Source organism: Ovis aries, chromosome 3 (assembly GCF_016772045.2).
Source record: "Ovis aries strain OAR_USU_Benz2616 breed Rambouillet chromosome 3, ARS-UI_Ramb_v3.0, whole genome shotgun sequence".
Classification (NCBI taxonomy): Eukaryota; Metazoa; Chordata; class Mammalia; order Artiodactyla; family Bovidae; genus Ovis; species Ovis aries.
Genome location: NC_056056.1, coordinates 188,863,633 through 188,877,215, shown reverse-complemented (window position 1 = coordinate 188,877,215; position 13,583 = coordinate 188,863,633). Strand labels below are relative to the sequence as shown.

Genomic DNA, 13,583 nt, shown 5'->3' with positions numbered 1-13,583 from the left:
GATGCTTTCATTGCCCTGGTCCGGGTTCAGTCCCTGGTTGAGGAACTGGGATTTCACAAGATATTCAGTGCAGTCTAAATAAATAATAACACAAATACTGAATATCTATTATGTGTAAGACACTGTTCCATGTCAGATATGCAGCAGTGAACCAAACAAAATCTCTATCCTTCTTTTATTGCAGCAGAAAGAAATACAAATACATTTTTAAAAAAATCAGGTAAGGATAAGTTGTATAAAGAAAAATGAAGCAGTATTTCCCTGATGGACCAGTGGTTCAGACTGTGCCTGCCAATACAAGAGGACATGGGTCGATCCCTGGTCCAGAAAGATCCCACGTGCCATGGAGCAACTAAACCCGAGAGAGGCAACTACTGAAGCCCCAGCATGTAGAGCAAATGCTCGGCAACAAGAGAAGCCACCACAATGAGAAGCCTGCGCACCAAAAGTAAGAGTAACCTGCACTCGCTGCAACTAGAGAAAGCCCATTTGCAGCAACAAAGCTCCAGTGTACCCAAAAATACATAGATAAAATCTTTAAAAAGAAAAATTAAGCTCAAGAAGAGGGTACAGAAGGAAGAGAGTGTTCCTTAACATCGGGAAGTCAACCAAAGCCTCTCTGAAGACTTTAAGGGGACTTTAAGTAGGGGAGGGACCTCAAAGAAGTCATGAGGATGGAGGGTACCTGGAGATGAGTACATCCCAGGCAGATGCAGAGATGCTGAGAAGGGAGTGAGTTTGCCATATGTGAGGAGCAGCAAGGAGGCCACCAGAAGCAAAAGAGAGCTAGGCAAGGAGACAACAAGAGGACAGTAGGAAGCCAGGGTGGGGTTGGGTGGTCATTGAACAGAGGAGAGTCCAATCATATACTGATTTTACTCTGTGAGGAGTTTGAGCAGAGGAGGAACCTGAACCAATGTTCTTCCTCTTTTTTAATTATTATGGCTGCTGTATAGAGAAAAGATGAAGGCAGGGGTCAAGAGCAGAAGCCGTAAAAACAGCTACAGCAATTATCCAGATGAAACTTAATGGTACTTTGGTGCAGGGTGGCAATGATCAAAGTATTCAGAGGTAGTCAGATTTTGAATATTTTAAGGTTCGAGCTTGCAGAGTTTGCTAAAGGATTAAGTTTAAGAGCAAGAAAGTAAGATTTACAGATGACATCACGATGTTTATGCCTGAATGTCTAGAATGACTGATGGCATTGCCATTTACTGAGATGCAAAAGACTTGAAAAGGAATTAATTCTTAGTGGGACATGAAAGCGAGTGAAGAATTTGAGGTTCAGTTGCCAACTGGAGATGTCACGTGGGCAGTGAGACATGTGAGACTATAAGAGGAACAACCCAAGCTTCGACCAGCCTGGGATTAACGTTAGGAGAGCAGATGAAACCACAAGCGACTGTGGAGAGAGGAGGGAGCTAGTTTAAAGTCTGCGCCTGGCACACTTCAATATTTAGAAGCTAGGAAGATCCAAAGGAAATAGCAAAGGAGACTGAGAAGGAGTGGCCTGGTGAAGTGGAAGGCTGGGAGTAGGACTGATATCCTGCGGGCCAAGTGAGGTCATGTTTCAAGGAGATTATCAACTATGATAAATGCTAATAATGACTTGAAGAGCAGAAAGTGCTATGCAGGACTGGGGCCAACCAGTCATCAGTGAAGAAGAGTCAAACAAGTGTTTGCTCTACACGGGCACCACCATTATAAATTCATCATGAAAGCTGAAAAGAAAAGCAGAATTACAACTGAGGGACTGGTGCTACATACAAAATAACACTTTTAGAATACTTACATTCTTCACTTGCCTGCCGTGCTAGCTATTGTTGTTCAATTGCTAATTCATGTTTGACACCCTGTAACCCCATGAACTGTAGCATGCCAGGCTTCCCTGTTCTCACTATCTCTTGGATTTTGCTCAGACTCATATCCATTGAGTCAGTGATGCTACCCAACAGGCTTTTTAGAAGGGACTTCCCTGGTGGTCCAGTGGTTAAGAATCTGCCTGCTAATACAGGGCACTTGTGTTTGATCCCTGATCAGGGAAGATCCTACATGCCACGGGGTAACTAAGCCCATGTGTCACAACTACTGAGCCCATACACCTAGAGCGTGAGAGTCACAGCTCCTGAAGTCCTCATGACCTGTGTGCCCACGCCCTGCAACCAGAGAAGCCACAGTGATGAGAGAAGCCCCCACACTACAACTAGAGAGTAGCCCACAGCCAAAACCAAAAATAAATGCATTTTAAAAAGAAGGCCTTAGAATGAGACTTCTCAGTGGCTCGTTCAACTTAAAAACCAATGAAGAAAATTATGGAATCAATTCATCAAGCAAAGCAAACCTATTCAATTCTATCAAATTAGAGAACCTGGAAAGTGTGTTTAAAAGTACATATACATTGTATCTTTTCTGTTATTTCCTACCTGTTTTGTAAGCCAAAGGCGCTCAAGTGATCTACTTGGAAATGAAATACTCTGATTTGTCCTGTTAAGCAGTGTTTGATGAGACAGGGACATGACACTGTGGCAGGTGTGTCTCTAAGTTATTCCTCAGCCTAATTTCATCTGCCAGTACATCACTTAGAGTATTGTTGACCATTAGAGAACCTAGGAATTGGTAGCAAAATTAGGAACATCTTCAAAAGGAAAAAAAGTCTGAGGCTAACACTGACCACAGCTCACCCCTCTCCATGTGCCTTCTAATAGGACTCAAATCTCCTGACTCTGCAACAACAATCAGTTATGGAGCAAAGAAAAGCATTTCTGTCTTACAAACACCGATTTTAGCTGCACTGACACAGAGATCAAAGTGGGCTGTTGTTAAATGCTCTCTCTAAAAGACAGTTAAAACAACTTTTCATAGGCCTGACAGCTTTGCTGTCTGTCTAAATCTGGTGTATTTATAGGCTATGGATGCTGGTTCTGTCAGAAAATCAGAATAGAATAAGTATATGAAACAAGCCAGTGCAAATAAACAAATATTTAAGAATAATAAAAATTAAAACTAAACAAATTTGGTTTAGTAAAAACTGTCTTTAGGAAAACTTTTCTTACATGGGTCTTAACAAGATAAAAGACAAGGGAGTACAAACAGGAACATGAAAGATACTAATTAAGGGACTCTTTAGAGGACTTTACCAAGAGCAAACAAAAGGAACTTGGTGGTGCTGACTTCGGAGAAACATGAAGGCAAAGGTGGAAGGTGGTCTGAGGGCCACCACACATCAATATTTCATTTGCCTTTCAAACAGGATTGCTCTCCAAAGTTTTAATCATCAGCCTTGTGCTGGCTTGCACTTCCCAGGTGGCACTAATTGTAAAGAATCTGCCTGCTAATGCAAGAGATACAGAGACACAGACAGGTTTGATCCCTGGGTCAGGAAGATCCCCTAGAGGAGGAAATGGCAACCCACTCCAATATTGCTGCCTGAAGAAATTCCGTGGAGAGAGGAGTCTGGCAGGCTATACAGTCTATGGGGTTGCAAACAGTCAGACACAACTGAGCAACTGAGCCTATGCGCACGTGCACACACATACATACTTGCGCTAGTTGAACCTTGCCTGAAGCACTGGGTTCCATCCTGAATACCATGTTTAAAACACTAAAATATTAGAGAGAATTCAAAAGCATACTGCAAACAAGCCAAGAAATCTTAACGGAATAAGAACCACCGAAAGTCATGGAGAAAACAACAGGAGACGTGAGGGCTATCACAACATACTTGAGAAGTTACTGCGTGAAGAACCCTGGATTCAGCACCCGCAGGCCTTCCAGTTCTGTTACCAGCCAGGCAAAATATCCTATGCTAGCAAATTAATCTCTCTGGAACTTGGGAGCAAAATTATCAGGTCAACCTAGATGATCTTAAGTTCCTTTAAGTTGTATACCTTTATCATTTCAAACTAGATCACTAACAAGGAGACTAGCAAACACCCACATCTTTTCTGAAATGAATCATTCTATGTTGCTACAAAAGGAAAAATAGGTAAAAAATTATAACATAAAAATCTGGATCAATATAAGACCTTTTAACAAGTTTTCTAGTAATGGAACCAGTTGTCTCCCCCAAAAAAGAAGACTGAAGCCACTGTTAATGGAAATATACAGGCAGGTACTGAACACTGAAGGAGATCAGCCCTGGGATTTCTTTGGAAGGAATATGCTAAAGCTGAAACTCCAGTACTTTGGCCACCTCATGCGAAGAGTTGACTCATTGGAAAAGACTCTGATGCTGGGAGGGATTGGGGGCAGGAGGAGAAAGGGACAACCGAGGATGAGATGGCTGGATGGCATCACGGACTCGATGGACGTGAGTCTGAGTGAACTCCGGGAGTTGGTGATGGACAGGGAGGCCTGGCATGCTGCGATTCATGGGGTTGCAAAGAGTCAAACACGACTGAGCGACTGAACTGAAATGAACTGAACTGAACACTGAACTGCAGGATTGCCACTTTCTTTCAACCCTGAGATCCTATGGTTCTTCAGGTCCAATTTACCAAATGCCTTTCCTCCAGATTACCTTCACCTGTCTCAGTGATGGAAATCAGTTGCCCCAGGATTTCATAACTTTGTTATAACATCTGAATTTAGTCCATCTCTATGTCAGGTTGCTGTTGCCTGTGTCCAGCTTCACCAACATGGCTTCTGGGTCTCGCCTGTGTTGGATGGTCCTCATTCAGGTCATCCTCCATATTATTATTGGGTCTTGGGGAAACTACTTGAAATTGCTTTAAAGGCTACATATAACCTTTTAATAATACCAGTGAAGTTACCATGATATGGATAAAACGGATGATAGTACCAACTCTCTTCCTAAGTGCCATGCCTGTGTTAAGACCTATATACCCATTATCTCATTGAATCCTCCCAGTAACACTATAAAGAATGCATTGTTATTGTATCGATTTTACAAAATAGGAAATTCAGCGTCAGAGGGGTAGGTGTCTTGCCCAACAAGATAACTGAGCTATTAAGATGCAGAATCTAAATTAATTAGCCTCCAATTAAAATAAATAAAGAAAGAAAGAAAAAGAAAAAAAAAGAGGCAGAATCTAAATTTTAACGCTGGTCTGGCTAATGCCTCTAAAATGCCTAGTCTTAACAATCCTGCCCTACTTCAGTGATTATCAAAGTGTGGTCCCTAAACCAGCATCTTCAGGACCATGTGAAAACTTCTTAAAAATGCAAAGACTTTCTTTTACTGAATCAGAAACTATGGGGGTGGGGTCCAGCAATCTGTGTTCTATCAAACCCTGCACATAATTCTACTGCTTACTAAAAGTTTGAGAATTACTGCTCTACTGAACTGAAAATTTACCTAAAAGGCCACATTATACTTACTTACCTATATATATACATATATATATATATATATATATATATATTTGAATTTGAATTTGAATTTGAAAGTGTGTGGTAGCTCCTTAAACTTTCTTCAAGGCAGAAAGACAAATCCTAGATATGCAAAGTCAGGTTTCCTGTCCCTTCCCTGACATAAGAAGGGTGATTCCTTATCTTTCTCAATGAGGGGATAAAAGAGTTCCTGCTTGACATAAACAAGAGGGAGGGAAACAAGAAGGAAAGAAAAAATGCTTTCTGCAGTATAGTTAAGCTATTGTGGTTAGACATAAGGACTGAATAGACCAAGAAGACCATGAAATTCCCTTAGAGCCTTTAATACTAATAACACTATGTCTACTTAATCAAAATAAAATAAAAATCCTGGCTACACACACACTTTAAAACAAAAATGTACCCCTTAGCCTTATGAATAAACACATCAATGGAAAGACCGTTTCCAAGGTAGCATGATCAATGACAGTTATCATTAGCTTTCTTTAGTTTAAACATAAAAATCCTGTTAGCTTTGCAGCACATGCTGTCTAGAGTGTGACTCTGGTCTTTTCAACCTTATCTTTAGTCCAAAGCACTGTGCAAATCTGCAAATCAGTCTGCAATATTTTTACTATCTTCCCGCACATGCAGTTTTAAACCTCAGCCATCAGCATGTAAACCGTTGTTCACTCCAAGGCGTCCAGAGATACTTGTGGCTAGTCATTTAGAAGCACTTTCACAAGGTCACAAGGGTAAATACGAGTGGTATGTAGTGCTGTGTAAGACAGGATGACTCCTCCACAGGTGCAGGTCCACCTGAGGAAGGTAACGAGTGGCTTTGAAGGTCTACAGAAATACAGTAAAACAGGAACTGCTTTACTTCACGCACATGTGAACACAGCGAAGCTCAAGCATACTCCCCCACATCAAAGACAAAATAAATACATTCCACCTGCTAATCCTGACTAAATATAAGTGCCTGGACTAGAATATGTGATTTATTGTTATCTAACATTGGTCCTGGATGTCTGGGTCTGCAGTTGTTTCCTTATATCCCCTTTGTCCTTCCTCCTTCCAGAAAGAACTGTAAGGAGGCAGTGAGATAATGGATAAAATCAGCATCCATTCATGTGGATTTCATCAACTCCCCTCCTTCAGTACATCTTAGTAAGACCCATGTAAACCACAGCACTCAGGAATGCAGGAGGCCAAAGGACTGGGACAGGCCACCATAAGTCATAACACGTCTAAGGAGTTAGCTATACATTATCTTCTATTAGTGAAACCCTTAATTGAACAGTATGTCCCATAATTTTAAAGAAGAAGATCCCCAGCCCCCTGTAAAAAAAAAAAAAAAAACAAACCTGAAATAATAGAGTTTGGACATTTTGATAATTCAGTATGCTTAGAAGGGGCATAAAATATACTAACTAAAATTAAGTGCTATCAAAGGGTCCTTCCTTCCTTCCTTCCTTCATTCAGTCAATATTAACAGAACAAAAACATAAGCTAGACAATATCCAGAAAATGCCAACCAATCTACATGTGTCCTTCCCAACCCTCAAATAAAGCAAAACACGAGAAAATGGACTCAAAGTAAAAAGCAGACTGCATTTTGGCTGCCATGAGTAAAAACAGCAGATGATTAAATTACTGGAACACACTCTCATAGGCAACAGTGGGCAGTGTTAGGTCCCAACTAGTATGGTCAAGTACCTACCTGACTGAAAGCCATAGTCAAGATATCGTGAGACTTCTTCCACCTACAGTTTGTAATTGACATGAGGCTGAATAAATTGATCTCTGCCAAATAGCTTCTCTAACCAATGTAAGATGGCTACTAAAATTCTGCTTACTAATAGACCAATATAATCAGTGGTAAAAATGAAAATGAATACCTTGTTGCCATATACACTGTACTGGCATTTTGTGTACCTTAACTCATTAAATCTCACTCACAGTCCTGTGAAACACAGTCACAACTTCATGAATGTAACAGATGACATCCAAACATAGCGGGTTTAAGTTTTCATCTATCAATAGCTGCTTGACGCTATTTAGTCAAAAGCTACATCAGCAACCTTACTAAACATGAAGCAGCATTGAATGGTCAAAACATAACTTACCCTTGCCATATCCACCAAGAAGTTCTCAAATAATTTCCAAATGTGGTTACTTGTGTAGATTTCTTTCATTTCCACTTCAGTGTCAACGTAACAGTGATTAACAAAATTCACATAAGCAATTTTAACCTGTGCCAAGTTTCAAATATAAAAGAAAGTAAGTTTTTTCTTTTACTTTTTTCTACATTCTTCATTTTCAAATATCTATTAGGAACGGTTAAATAAAACTCTTATTTCCTATAGTAAATTATAGTATGATCTGTGTCTACCCAGAGAGCACGCCTATCTCCTTTCTTTTACTAAGATATTTCATCCCCTGACCCAGGGTAAACACATGGCCTAGTATTCTGTTCCCCTGGGCCCAGTGATTGGTGTGAGAATGTGAACTTCATGTAGACCAAGTCTGACATATCTGAGACCAGTGTCCCTTTCTCTCTCCCTCCCTCTACTCTCTCACATCTCCCCACCTCCTTTCCCTTTGTGTCTGTCATTCATTCATTCATATTCATCCTCTCTCTCTCTCTTTCTCTCTCTCATTGTCAGATGGAACAAGGTAAACCTGAACTCCAAGAAGCCTCTTCTCCGGGTGTTTAGAGGAAAATCATGCTCAGAAAAAAGGGCATGAGGCAAAACCACAAAGGAAAAGGGAACAAGAGATAGATGGAACTCTGACACTGCTTGAACCTCTTGACTCATCTGAATAACCATCTTTCAAATTTCCAAATCCTGAAGCCAATATATAAAATTCCCTTTTAAAATTTAAACGAGTCTAAATTAGGTTTCTGTCCATTGCAACCAAGAGAGATCTAACACAACACTTAAATATGTTGAGTAAATAATACTGTATTGCCATTCAAAAACAATTAAATTGCTATTTCTGAGAAGAATCAGGCTCACAGTTTACAAAAAAAAATGGTATTATTTTAAGATGTATTAAAGTATTTTTCCAGATTTAGCAAACCTTCTCATAAGAGACTGGGATGAGTCTCACCAGCATATACCATTACTAAAGTGCACAGGCCAATAGTTTTTGTTTTTCTTTTCTTTCCTCTTTTTTTCCTCTCTCCTTGTCTTTCCTCTTTCTCTTTATGAAAATGTGATGAAGGCTATAAATTTCCCCAGTAAAAATCACATATATAAAAAAATCAGGTAAAAAAAATCAGCATGTAAGAATTAAAGATTTTAAAATTTAGAAAATAAAAAACTAAAAAAAAAAAAAGAAATGGGGAAAAAAGCTGAAAAAAATAAAATAAAATAAAAGTAACAAAAAAAATAAATAAACAAGTATCACTCTTAAAAAAAAAAAAAAAAAGATTCATAGAATCCAAGTTAGAATCAACAGGAATACAAGGCCAGCTTTTATGGCCTTAGACGTTATCACTACTTGACTGAGGTCTAAAACCTTCAACCACGGGGTGCCTGTGTCAAGGCTGCATTACAGGGTTAGGAGGCGTCAGGCTCTCCAGCATTCTGGAGATTCTGCAATATCTTAATTTAATTCCCCAGCAATTCTACCAGATATGGACTATAGTTATTATACTCAAAATTGTGTAAACTGACAATGAGAAAGGTTAAGTCACCTGCTGGAGTCAGTCACACAGGTAGGAAGTAACCGATCCAAGATTCTGACTCATTCTTCAACCCATTCACTCATTCACTCAAAACATATTTATTAAATGTAGGTCCAGGCTTAGAGAATATAATGGTAACTATAAATAGACCCAGCTGTTACTCTCACTGAGCTCATAATCTTGGTAAAGAATGAAAAGACTACAGACATTTGTTAATCAATAAAATTCAAATGTCAAATTTCAAATTATAGACTTTTATAGGCTCTAAAACTAGAAGCCAGGAGGGTCTTCTTTGAAGAAGTAATACTTGAATCAGGATCTAAAGGATGAAGAGGGGTGAAGCAGGTGAATATAAGAGGTTAGAGTGCTATGTCAGAGAGAACTGACTGGCTAGAATCAGGACTTCAAATAAAGACAGAACCCACAATTTAATCACAACACTATGCTTCCTTTCTTTGCTACCTTACTTCAAAACAATCAAGGCATAAAGTACTCTTGGTTTGAGGTGTGAGCAATCCTAAAAAATTTCATAAAAAATATACTTTCAAGTCCATCACTATGCAGGACTATTTGGAAATAGGAAAATTAACCTAACCTGGTGTCTTTTAAAGTTACTGTGATTTAAAATGTTTGGATTTAGCATATCACATATTTATAAACTTTGCAACAATACACTAGAACAGTATAAAAAAAGAAATTATTGTCATATACATTCCTGGAAGCTTCATTAATGCACCTGGCAGACAACCAGTCTCTAATGAGTTTTTTCCCTGCCTGTCATGCCAAACTAGGATGGAGGGTAGGCGATGTATGAATAAAGGAAAAGATGTGTCCATGTTTCCAAGAAAGCTGCTATTCCATAAAGCAAAGGTAAACCTAGAGAATCTAATAGTGGTCCTGCAGCACCAATCTAGCCTCTATTGATGACTGTGAATTATTCATGAAGCACCTGTTTTATGCTCAAAACATACTAGAAGTTACAAGTAAATGTTTAAGTCTGATCACAATACCATACCTAGAAATTTCTATAGTGGAATTTCTAGAAAACTAACAGTGGCTATACTCTTAAAAAGGCTTATCAACTTTCATAGTCCCTTGTAGAACAAAAAAGTAAGTTTTAATGATTTTTAAATTTGCCTAATTATATACCTAGGTACTATTCTGTGACTAAGTGTGTTATCTCATTATAAATAACCATAGGAGGACTTCTGGCACTTACTAGAAATTGAAAACAATTCTATAGCTGCTAAGCTTTTGCCAGGCTTACCTCAGGGATGCAGTCATCATGGGTCACCACCCTCACTATGTCGTCCAGGGGCAGAAGGGAATTGCACTTGATTTCAGTGTAGACATTTTTCCCCTCTGTGCATGCTGCCAGCAACTCCACGAGGGTGATGTGGTAGGCTAAGGGGCCACTCTCATCCCCTCGGTCTCTCTCTGAACACATCATATGAAGAAGGATGGGAAATGATGCTCTATCATTGTAAAATATCAGCACATCTTCACCCCCATTTATCAACTGAAATGATAATAAGAGAGTCTATATAGCAGTCCAAATGTTCATCCTTGCAGTTATTTCCAAAGGCTTGGTCTATGTGGAAACATGTGTAAATCTTTGTAAAAACATAGATAACATTGCAAAAGCAGAACTATACCAAAGCAGGATGGCAAAAAGATTGTATTCATGTGTGAAGTGATTAATTATGAAAGTCATCAAAACCAGTTGAGGAGATATGGGAGAGGTACATGGCATTGAGAATAAATGACACAGATGACTAGAAGCTGTTCAATGAGTTAGCCACTGAAATTAAACCTCCAAGATATTCCAATAAAGTTACTTTCTTGAATTTCAAACGGTAGATGCCATCGCCAAGTATGAGAAATCTCATAAGTCTCATTTTACTATGAATTAAAATATCCCCATCCCCTTCAATAGTGATGGAATAAGTAAGCAAGTACACATAGCCAAATGTAACTCTACAAGAATTTGCAGATACCATTTGTTGTAGATATCAGTAGAGGATGGAGGTAAAAGCAGAAAAATAAAAAGAGAAATACAAGCTTAAAAAAAGAGAGAGACAAAGAATGAATAAGTAGGGGCCTCTAGGAAATAAATTTTCCTTCCTGTTTTGTTTGTGTAACAAACTAACTAAAGTGGAGTTTCCAGCAGGATTTAATTTTATTGCTAAATCACCACAACGTCTTATTGTCTATTTGAGGGGAAAACAGTATTATTTTATTAAGGAATCTACTTTGCCGTGAAGCCCTGGCTGAGTTAACAGTGATGAGTTCTGGAGGTAATAACACTCCACTCCAGACTATCACTGCTATCTTCTCTCTCTCCCTCAACTGAAAACCCAGCTTCATGAAGTCTCAATTCTCGCCCTCCTATTCCTGGAAGATGCCCAGGCTAGTTATGTAAGAGGCTTCTGCAGAGAAGACAACTTTTGTCTTCCCAGGAGACAAACCCTCTACTTTGCTTTATGAGGCAGATAGCAACCCCAAACCACAGACAGGTCAGGACCTGCGCTGGCCTCAATTCTTTTTGTCTATTCTAGTACCAATTTTCTACCCCCAGTGGGAAATATTTTGGTAGGTAACACAGATTACATAATTTTTTCTCTATTTTATTTGAATTGATAATATACTTAAATTGATAAGACAATTAACTGGCTTACACGGAAAGTTCTATTGAAAGAGAATGTATTTGTGTCAAAAATGTATATATTAACATAAAATTATAAATATTGCTTTACATATAGAAACACGTCACCTAATAAATGCCCTTGGACTTGCTTAACTATTTGCTGCTTTCCCATTTTAATTCTTTCCATGATGATTTTCCAAAATCGAATTAATTGCCACATTTCTAGGCAAAGGAGAACTATTATGAATGCAAATACAGATAGGTAAATTTCACAAATTTAAAATGCTCCTTAAATGTTTAATAACAATAATTTACATTAAAAATTCAGGACTTTACACTGAATTAACTTTGAAATTTTTATGGGGCAAGAGGGACTCACATTGTAACAATACAGAAATTATTCCCATCCCAAATTTAAAGTGTATAATTATGAAAATTCCCCCAAATCAATATAATCCACTAAGTAACTGTTTGTAGATGGTTGAAAGCTGCTTTGCTTTAATCCATCCAGGCCTTTAGAGAACATTAGGTCACAGGGCAATGATCTACCCACCACATAGGCTCAAAGTGTTCTCCAAAGTAGGCTTCCGAGGTGGCGCTAGTGGTAAAGAACCCGCCTGCCAATGCAGGAGACATAAGAGATATGGGTTCAATCCCTGAGTCAGGAAGATGCCCTGGAGGAGGGCATGGCAAGCCACTCCAGCATTCTTGCCTTGAGAATAGCATGGATAGAGGAACCTGGCAGGCTACAGTCCATAGGGTTGCAAAGAGTCGGACACAACTGAAGTGACTTAAGAGCACACACACATCCATTCTCCAAAGTATCACTTGGTTCCTAGTAAGTAACTCATTCACTGTATAAATCTGGCTCAGTGAGAAATATCATAATGAAGAGGGCAAAATAAATGGAGTACATCATCCATTTGCTTTTCTTAAATTTTTAACTGACTCTGAAGAGCTAAGCTTCCAAATGTAAAAAATGACTGACAGATAATTTCTATTAATTTCATTTCCTTCAAAGCCCTCTGTAAATAGTAGCAAAGAACATCCATTTTAGGATTACAGGAACACAGTAATAAAGGCACTCGAAAAGCAGAGTTTAATCCATTTTTGTTATATTTTGAAACTTAAAAATATAAATTTTAATCACTTTCATTTTAAATAATCTATAACATTTCATAGGATTTTACCCATTATTTAAAATACACAAATTCATTAAGGCTCAAAAAGAAAAATACACTCCTAGAAAATTATAACATCACCTTATGATATGTCACTTCCCTACACCTAAGCAAAATACATTTATGCTTAAGAGTTGTACTCAAATTATTTTCCAAACCTATGTTGTTGGGGGATTTTTTTCACTCAAAATTAACAGAAAACATGTATTTGAGCATATCATTTATGCGAAGCTGGTAAAATGCAAACTGAGAACATACCTCGGTCATTACCATATCCTGGCATTTCTTCACGTATTTCCCATCTGCTTTGACAATCGTCTGCAGAAACCTTAGGTACTCCACGTGGCGGCCATGTGTCTCAATGCAGTGCACAAAGTGCTGGACAACCCTCTCGCTAATTTCATTGCACAGATGGTAATTGTTCATGAAGATGTGCCGCACGGTTTCTGCTTCAAGGAGCTACACACAAAGGAATGTGCCCTTGTAATTCTGACAAGATCAGTTTTCTATTTTACAGTAACATTTAGACCATATTACCCGGCTTGTGATCAGTTTTCTATTTTATGCAAAATTGCAGTGAGTTTTCTCTTCCACAAAATGCAATGAGATTATTCAGCATTTAAAAAATAAAAATAAAAAAACTGAGCTCACAAAGGAATTTAGTTGGAAAAGGGAGCTTATTATAAAGGTCAACAGGTTGGCAACAGTATTCTTGAGATTAATGTAA

At 38.5% G+C, this 13,583-nt stretch overlaps 1 protein-coding gene across 2 annotated transcripts in view; it reads right to left on the bottom strand.

Annotated features, from left to right (window-relative positions):
* Positions 1–13,583, bottom strand: part of ITPR2 (inositol 1,4,5-trisphosphate receptor type 2) — a 604,865-nt gene that overhangs the window by 312,928 nt on the left and 278,354 nt on the right. For both annotated transcript variants that reach the window (XM_004006770.5, XM_060413298.1), the window contains exons 30-32: positions 13,115–13,315; positions 10,296–10,547; positions 7,461–7,586 (exon numbers count right to left, since the gene is read on the bottom strand). In XM_004006770.5, coding sequence (XP_004006819.2) covers positions 7,461–7,586; positions 10,296–10,547; positions 13,115–13,315 — 579 coding nt within the window. The remainder of the gene's footprint in view (positions 1–7,460; positions 7,587–10,295; positions 10,548–13,114; positions 13,316–13,583) is intronic.